General features: G+C 35.5%; 1 protein-coding gene across 4 annotated transcripts in view; it reads right to left on the reverse strand.

The window, feature by feature from the left end:
* LOC135102324 (G patch domain-containing protein 11-like) overlaps positions 1–9,634 on the reverse strand; it is a 14,755-nt gene extending 5,121 nt beyond the window's left edge. The window contains exons 1-6 of one of the 4 annotated variants that reach the window (XM_064007367.1): positions 9,548–9,634; positions 8,954–9,022; positions 6,880–7,121; positions 4,668–4,824; positions 3,578–3,668; positions 1,394–1,510 (exon numbers count right to left, since the gene is read on the reverse strand). In XM_064007367.1, the coding sequence (XP_063863437.1) occupies positions 1,394–1,510; positions 3,578–3,668; positions 4,668–4,824; positions 6,880–7,121; positions 8,954–9,009 (663 nt within the window). In that variant the 5' untranslated portion in view covers positions 9,010–9,022; positions 9,548–9,634. The other 3 variants (XM_064007369.1, XM_064007366.1, XM_064007368.1) reach the window with 3 other exon arrangements.
* Positions 9,635–10,000: the final 366 nt, after the last annotated feature.

The following is a 10,000-nucleotide window of genomic DNA, read 5'->3' on the forward strand; positions in this document are numbered from 1 at the left end:
CAGATTGAAAAACAAAAAGCAACCAAAAGGGGACAGCCTGATGATGCCTTCTGTGAAGATGAAATGTTGCAATAAATGAAGAAGGAAGTCTTGTATATCCCAGTTTACCTCATCTATAACTCAGAACCTGTTCTAATATATATATATATATATATATATATATATATATATATATATATATATATATATATATATATATATATATATATATATATATATATATATATATATATATATATACAGTAAAATCCCTCTTATCCGGCATCAACGGGACCGCCGACATGCCGGATACTTGAGTATTGCCGGATACTTGAATAGAAGTGAAATTATGTCCACAATCACCACCCTACACTCACGCATCTTACCATAACAAAGATCAGCTGATCGCTGTGCCGCGCGTCGCCACCCGCGCTGCCACCTCACACTCACCAACACACAGTTGTAGCATTGGGCCTGTAATTGTGACTCCTGATCTTTTCAAGCTGAACCACTTGTATAACACTTTGTCCATCATTTCACCACAATGATACTGCAGTGTGTGCCGATTTTCCACTGCCTTTGGGGTGTCGGTGGCTTTCATGTAATCCTGCAACTTTTTCATTTGGGATTTAATGTCATAAATAGTTGATGAGCCCACACCATATTCCGCCATTAGTTGCTGTCTGCTTTCACTTCTCTCTAATAATCGACAAATGTCTACTTTCTGCTTAAGTGCTTCCACAACACACTTCCTCTTTTCTACAACTTTAGGCATGATGAAGGCGTCAGGCGATAAACAGTGCACACGCGGGACTGAGTCACTGAGTAAACACAGTGCAGTGGGCTGCGGGTGGCGCAAAGCAGTGCGCTCTGGTGGCGAGGGGACAAAGTATGCCTCGCGCGGGAATTTTAATCGATTTTATGAGTACACATTGATTTTTTATTGATTTTAAGGCTCAGGAAAAATGTGCCGGATACTTGAAGCTGCCGGATACTCGAATGCCGGATGAGAGGGATTTTATTGTGTATATATATATATATATATATATATATATATATATATATATATATATATATATATATATATATATATATATATATATATATATATATATAAATATTACATATTTTATACCTCTGTATATGCTTTTTGGCCTTTGGCTGAAATGAAAACATTATTATTAGGTGTTTAGCATTGCTACTTGCAAGCACATTTGTCCAGTGATGCCTGAATGTTGGTTATGGCCTTCTCTCAGGAGTAAGCTGATGGAGGTGGCTAAACAATCCTTCACTGTATTTTATGACAAGCAATAAATATTCTACAATATACTCAGAGTTTATGGGTATGATGATCCTTATGTTGTAGGGATGCCAGCTTTCAACTCTGGTGTTTTATCTTTTAGAAAATACAAACCTCAAATTCAATATCTTCCTCATCCTTCTCTTCCTCATCATCCTCCTCTGCATCTTCCTCTGTGTCCTTCAGGACGTAAGATGGCCAAAACCAAGACTCTACTGGTTCAATGAGGTTCTGAAATGATGTGAGGTAAATACTGAAGGACAAAAACTGTGGGTTGTTTCCATCCTACATACTAACTTAATCCATGATATCTATGTACATATAGGCTCCATTATACACATGTGAAGGTATAAGAAATGCAACTGTCAGTGAGCATACAACTAATGGTTGGCAGTGATAATGTTCATGATAACCTTCAATATAACAAGGCCAAATATGGCACTAATATGCAGCAAGATTATGTATAATCTGTGTTTTGATTATAGTATTTGAATTTTCAAATAGGGTAAACCTTCTCACTCGGACAAATTATGGGAGAAACCTGAGATGAATTTGCTGAAAATCTGAATTATTCAATGGTTATCTCTAGCCCCTTGCATCTTGACACCATGGGGCAAGAGTTAGGAAGGGAGTGAGGTGTGTCAGGTCGGGTGTGCTGCTGTGTTCTGGCAATCAAGACAACACATTCACAAAAATCCTTCTTTCCCTCTTCGATGTAAAATCTCATGTGAAATTTGAATGCACCATCGTATCTATGTAGTAGTAGTTCCTGTACTGTAAGAACACGAGTTTTATTCATACACTTGTTTTTGTAACTGATGTAAATATAGAAAGGTGTATAAAATATGGAATTATATTTGCTGAATTATACTTGCTATAATTATGCAATTAGCTTTTATCCTATCAATTTCTGAAAATGATGCTCTAGCAGCAAAGTGACTGCTTAATTCAGTGATATAAACCAAATTTTCCTTGTGAGCTGGGTGGAGAAATATAAATATTTTGAAGGATGTGGTGAAAAGGTAACATATTGCTGATACCTCTGTCCAGTAGGCTTACCAACCAAACAGAGTCAAATTGGAGAAATTAAACCAGTTTTCTTATTTGAAAGTAGAAGGGTACAGTAAGATCCAGAAAATCTGAGCATCAGTTCAGATTAAGGAAAGTTAATGAAAAATGTCAGCTGGCCTGAAACAGGTTGAATTATTCAAACTTCTAGTTCTATGGGTTTAAAATAGAGAGGATTTACTGTATACTCAGCTTCCAAAGAATACTTATTCTAACAATGTAACTTCAAAATTATGCAAGAGGTATTAACATAGTAATCAAATCCAAAGAATGAAGTTTTAAGTAAAGGATGTGGCCCATAGCTGTTTAGACCCTTCACGCCTGGACATGCCACCCAATGATAAGTAGCAATCACAGCCTGTACCACACATACACACACACAATCTGTATTTCACATCATTTGTAATTTTCTTACATTAATATTTTCATAAAAATACCCTGTATGGTGAGTGAGGGAAGGAATTAAATCATTATCTCCCTGGTATGAGGAGAAAAAACAGAGACAAATAGAACAAAAAGTGCCTCTGCTTAGGGAAAATGTATGTGGAGTTACCCAAGTTGGTTTCTGATTGGTTGTTGGGTAGAGCTTTGCAGAGGCCTATTGAGTTATACCAGACTTAGAAAATGCTCACACAACTACATACCACTAAATGGAAAACCATTGATATGAGATGAAATACACATGTACATTACAGGCAGCTTCACTGTGTGCAGGTGTACATCTTGGGCATGCAGAGAATAAAATTTGTTTTGCAGTCTGAGTGATTTAGTTATTGCAGCAGCAGTGGCAATGGCAAGACATTGCAGATTGTTTGACTTTGTAAACAAACCAAATGGAAGATTGTGTTACATCTGAGCTGTTGTTTCTCTTGCTCCACTCAGCCTCATTAACCCTAAGGACTTTCAATTGCAGCAATCTTGCGCACACAAATCATGCATGGACTTTAGGATCTACATCAAAGATTGCAATGTTTCAGGGAGAGAAGAGAAGGATTCTTATTTCTATTGTTTTTTCCCTCTTGTTATCACTGAAATACAAAAAGGTTTGTCATCATCATGCTTTAACAAACCATACATAGTTCAACTCGACATGAGATAATACAGAAGTTACTAGTGTGACTCCTCACTGCAGTGGTGACATAACTATGTCATTCAAATTGTGTAACTTTGGCCTTACATTATGGTAATGTTATGTGAAATGTTTATGAGAGTAATATTGTTTCACTCCACCTTTTTTGAGTCCAATTGGTGGCAGACTCGTTGGCTCTTCATTAAGTCCTGTAGTAAAAACTTTTCTTGCCTCTGATTACACAACCTTTGCCTGGAGAGAGAAAAAATAGATAAATAAAAAATCAGGTTAAACAATCCATTTTATTAATTGTAGTACATTATGCCACATGCTCATTTCCTTCATTTACCAGAACCTTCATTCACCTCTCTGTCTTTTTTATTTTTTTTAGTCATTAGCTTTACCCCTACATGTATCAGATTTTCTTATTAAACTTTCTTTCTTTAAATTATACATTTACTACACAGCTTTCCTTTCTGCTTGACTGTTTGTCTGTCTTAGTCTGACTAACACTTTGCTATTCCTTACTTTCACCATTTCTGTCAAGCACTTGCCGTAGTTCATAGAATTCTTGTTTTAAATGCATCTACCTTCTTATCTAGTATATTCTCCATTACATTATGCATCCAATTTAATAACTTTTTGGTTAGTCTTTTCTCATGCCTTTAATTATTATCTTTTGCTTCACTGGATGGGCTCGACAGTCCTGTCACTGCATAAATTTCCTGTTAATATAGCCATTAACTAAGCACACACTTTCAGTAAAAGAGCATAATAATCTGATCCTTTAGTATATGCTAAAAGTGTCCCTTCTGAACTATCTGTCCACAACTATTAATCAATTAGCTTTTTTTTTTATTAATCTGGCACATCCATTTTCTCATTGCACATATACCTCAATATCATCTTTGATCTGGAATAAGTGTTTGCTTTCAACAAATACCTCTCAGTGCACACACCTACTTTACTACTACCTCTGGTATATACATGATCTAAACTATCACCTCTCTCTTCTCATTTATGGGTGTTCTACATAAGTACTGAAATTTTCTTCGCAAACTTAACAAAATCACAAATGATATTACTTTCGGGTAGTGATCTAGTTTTCTCTTCTTTCCTAAAACTTATGGTAATGAACACAAAAGTATGAAATAGTTATTAGATCTGATGTCACTGTACTGATCTTTTCTGTTTACTATGTGTGGATTTTTTCCCAGTTTTAGTCTAATCTACCTACTTGAGCAAGCTTACCTAAATTTTTCGGGGTCTGTCTCTGCCTGCTGCCTTTGTTTCTTGTGATGTTTTCGTTCTTGAAGTTTCTTGCGATGGTCAGTAATCATTTGCTGCCAGCCCAGTCCCATACGATCACTCTTTACCTCCACTGCCACTGGCTCCAGCCTACCTTGACCTGAAGTGTGTAGTGACACAACTGTAGATGTACTCCATTCATCATATTGCTCACATGCAAATTTGCAGAGATGAAAGCTTAAAATTAAACTCATATTAATATTCTTATAAAATGATCATCTGGTTTCACATATGACAATGTGATATGAGTAACTAATGGGGCATGACTAGTTACTGTAATTGGTAACTGTGTAGCAAACAGCAAAAATTATTTCATGCACTGGATATTATTTTCTAATGCACCTTTATAGTTAATAGGCATCCACATGTAGCAATGCTACAGAAAATGTTATGGAGAAAATAACAAAGATCATCTCAGTCAACAGTGCTCACAGAAATACAGTACTTTTAGAACAAAGAGGAACACCATAGGCCAGTTCCATTCTGTTTCAATAATTATATTTTTTTTCTGATTTCTAACTGAAACATGACTGTTGAAATCTCACAATTTTCAGCAATGTTTATCAGTCATTACTCATTACTGTCATGGTGTTACTTTTATGTTTAAATTTGCTGCAGAAAAGTGCAACAAACAGACAAAGAGTAATAGCATTTTAGTGTGATATCTTTTAATCAATATGCAACAACTTTTTTATCCTAATAATAAAGGTAACTGTATCTGACATGTGTTTTCTCATGAAATTCCCAGCTTTTGCTTGATTAAAAGCAATTTTATGGAGAGGATCTCAAAGTTGTATTAATCATGAACGTTAATTTTTAAAATTTTCCTTGAGGAATTACTCCAGCCAATTCTATACATTAATCACTACTTCATTTGAATGAATGACATTTGACATAATAATAACTACATACGAGTATACCATTCTTTCTGCATCGTATGCAGTATTACATTTTTATATACTTGTACATCAAGCATCATAATTTCATATGATCAATAAGTCATAAGCTTTTGTGATTCCTCTCAATAACTAAAGTTTTGTTTCTTCACATGCAAATTCCTGTTTTTATGTATGGCTCATTGAAAATATAATCTCAAGTCATGTTATCTAATTTCCCTAATTTCAGAATTAGGCAGAACAAAACTAGCTTCAATCACTGCCTCAAAAACTCAATTCTTCCACTATTTACAAATACAACATTCCAGACAAATATCTCCTCTTCTTTGATGACACACAACTTTTCTCCTCTTCTACATTAAAACTTTTTGGTCTGTCTTTCACTAAAACTCTGAACTGGAAATTTCATATCTTTTCTCTACCTAAAATAGCTTATAAGAAGTTGGGTATCCTATGTGGTCTATGTTAAAAGTTATTTTCACCTCACTGTTGCTTATTCTATAGAGGGATCTTATTTGTTCCTGCATGGAGTACGTTTCCCATAAATGAGGAGGCTCCACTTACACAGATCTTGCCTCATCAATGCCCCTCACCACCAAACACTTTGCTGCAGTGTTGCATCTTCTATCTTCTACTCCTATTTTCATAATTACTTTTTGAACCTTAGTACCTGCATGCTGCCACCCTCCTCCCATTCTTGGTGCATAAGACTTTCTACCCACTCTCATCCCTATTCTGTCCACCTCCCTAATGTAAATGTTAACCAGTACCTTCACTCTTTTATCCTGTTTCCTGGTAAACTCTTGAACTATGCCTGAATCTGTATTTTCTTCTTCCTGACCTTGTATAAGAGAGGTGTTTCAAGGTATCTCTAAACCTGATTTTTTTTTCTTTTTCTTGGGAGAGGAGACAGTTTTTTTCCCTAAATTTGTTTTTGCTTGGTTCCTTACTGTACATAAAAATAATAATAATAATAATAATAATAATAATAATAATAATAATAATAATAATAATAATAATAGTAACAATAACATTAAAAAAGCTTGTGAGGTATCTCAATACTAGGTGCCAACTATGGATATCATTCTGGTCATACAGTTCTGAACCAGATATCACTTCACTTCCATTAAAAAAACAATGCAAAATTTGGTATTCATATAAAAATGTAAACAACCAAGGATGGATATATACGTACAAAGGAACACAGTTGATATAAGAAGGAAGTGTAGTACAGTATACTGTTAACCAATGGAACTGACTTTGTTTTCCAAGGCTGGTGCCAGGCTTATAACCCATCTTCTGCAACATGGAGAAGCCTTTGTTGTCATGGCTAATAGCAGTGCTTAGTCCTTCCTCCAGCCTCTCCTCTTGGACCTTCTTGATTGACTTAAATCTCTGTTGGTGGACTGTGTCCTTCTGCCTTTTTTTCTTTTCCATCTCAGCTTTGTGCTTCGATGAGTGTGAGAACAACAGCCCAGGTCGAACATCATCCTTGCCTACACTAAAAAATTATTTATGTATTAGTTTCATAAACAAAAACTCTAAGGTAAGACAGCATTAGATAAGCAGGAGCTGCTTCCTGCAGGTCAAGTGAATCTATTTTATTTTCTTAATATTATCATTATTATTATCATTAATATTATTATAGTAAAAAAATATTTCTGCAACTGAAATGAACACAGCACTTTTTTTTGGACAAGCTAAGTAATCAGAATATGAGATGATAATGTCTATGAAAATATGGATGAGGATAGTTTTCCCTAAATTAACCCTTAATTTCCAGACAACTCAACTAAGCAAACTGAAAAATTATTACCAGGTTACAAACCAGAATAATTTCTTTATTTCACTCTTGTACAGGGAGGCCCCAATGGTATGAGCAGTTAGGTTCCATCTGAACTGCTCACATAGTGAATTCTTGTATAACGAAACACATTACTAATAGCAAAAAAGGGATTTGGTTGTGTGATCCTTGTCAAAGCTAAGTTTTCAAGCTAAAACATACAATATCAAATGCAACAAACACGTTTATATTACAAAGCTGTCATTAAAACAACCTGAAAGAGAAAACAACATACAAAGAACATGATTTCATATTAATTAAACATATAAAATGTACATATAAAATGTACATAACACTCATGAGGGTGTAGTTAATGTGTCAGGGAGAGTAACTTGCTCACGACTCGTGTCTCTTAATAATTTCTACCTTCTTTGCAAGCATTACTGGTACTCAAGCTCAGTTAGCCTTACTGCTAGGACTCGCACTGGAACTCACTGAATGCTTGGGAGGTATAGTTAGCACTTGAGAGGCAAAATAAGGCACAATCTATACACCATGTGGTTAGTCACACACACTACCACATCAAAGACAGTGAAGGAAAAAAACATGCGAGCAGTAACACTAACACATCCAAGAACCAATCGATCATATAAAGCACTGTACACTCTACTTGTATTGTATGCTCACAAGCGAAATGACAATAGAGTACAAGTACAGTAATGAGCAGTAAGGCTGTAAGGGTGGGAATCTGAGAGACACCGAGTTAAGTTTAAAAGAGGACTGGCGGGGGGAATGAATGGTGGGTGTGCAGTTCTCTTCCAATTCTCACAAACTCATCCCTGCACATATAAATCATTGTCCATCACCATACAGCCTGGAACTGTTAGCGGGAAGGAACTGAAACTCATATCGTCAAATTTCTGAACTCATATAAAGAAACTAGTCCCTAATTTACACATCTTGTATTACCAATTTCTCATGTAACAGATGCTCATGTAATGGGACCTCCCTGTACACACACACACACACACACACACACACACACACACACACACACACACACATATATATATATATATATATATATATATATATATATATATATATATATATATATATATATATATATATATATATATATATATATATATATAATTATTATTATTATTATTATTTTATTTATTTATTTTTTTTAAGTTGACTGATAGTCTGCATTAATTATTTTCTTGTACATGTTCTCTTAATTTTTCAGTAATGTCTGTCTCTTTTGTGTGTGTGTATTTATGACATTGCCATAGCTGACTGTCTATCAGCAAGGTATTAACCACAACCTGGATGAGTATTGATATCATTATTGCTACAAGGCTGTGTTGGTATTGGAATCAGGAAATATTAACATAGGTCAGGTGTGGAACAGATCATGTGGGGAATTTTCATATAAACATGGATGGTGAGAGAAATGGTGTTGATAAGTATTAGGTGTAGGGTAAGTTCCTCGCAGACAGTGGGTATAATGGTGAATGAAGGGAATGTTGACTGATGACACATACCACTGGGCCAGGAAATCTGGGGACATGTAATCCACTTCCTCTTCCTGCTCTGCCATAACTGATGCAAGCCTGTTGGGAGAAAGGATTGTACATTCCATATAATGCACTTGTGACAGTATTTACGTATAACGGGAGAAAGGATTGTACATTCCATATAATGCACTTGTGACAGTATTTACGTATATGTTAATGGGAACCCCAAATCAGTCAATGAGAATCAATGGAATGGCACCTTGCAGTTTCCTCACCTACAACTATGTGGTAAAGAAGGTCGGGGCTTCACCTATAGGGTGGCAAAGTTAGCTCAGCAGCTGTTGAGGGTATTTTCTCTTTCCAGTCTGATGTGTTCTGATTTATTTTTTCACCATGTTTAAATATTCTTTTCTTACTGCCAGCATCTTAGTTGGAAAACCTTTCTACAAGAGCTACGCGCTAACTCACCAAGTAAGACACTGAGATGTCAGTATAAATCAATGCGCCAGTCTAACAGTATACATCAGTCAAGAGTAAATAAGGTAAAAGACAGGCTGGGAAGTGCAGTGAATTTTTCTTTAAACAGGCGTAAAGAGTAAAGAGTAAAAACAAATTGCTCACCCGATTCTTGTTTGTTTCTTTCTAACGGTATAGTCGGTACTTTTCAATGCAATTTTCTCTTTTGAAAATTCCTCTAAACAGTACTCATTCTTTCGAATCGTAAAATGGAGAAAATGAATGTAAGATTTTTATTTTTTTACTTTTATTTTATAATTATTATTTTTTTTTTAAGGGGGCAGGGAGGGGGAGATGGCTGCCAGACTATAATCCATGCATGGTGGGAAACTTTTAAAATTCTGAAAATGTCCGGAATTTCATCTTTAAATGGAGCAAATAACACTTAAATTATATCTTGTGAAATATAAGAGAGGAAGGGTTCGCTGGGTTGCAACATGTTCTGGGCCTCGTTGGGCATGGACTCTGCCAGGACTCCTTTATTATGCCCTCTGCTGGGTGTATGTTTTCTGATGGCACCTCATTGACCTCAAGTGGCGCTTATCTTGAAAGAAGAAA

This window comes from Scylla paramamosain, chromosome 7, assembly GCF_035594125.1.
Source record: "Scylla paramamosain isolate STU-SP2022 chromosome 7, ASM3559412v1, whole genome shotgun sequence".
Lineage (NCBI taxonomy): Eukaryota > Metazoa > Arthropoda > Malacostraca > Decapoda > Portunidae > Scylla > Scylla paramamosain.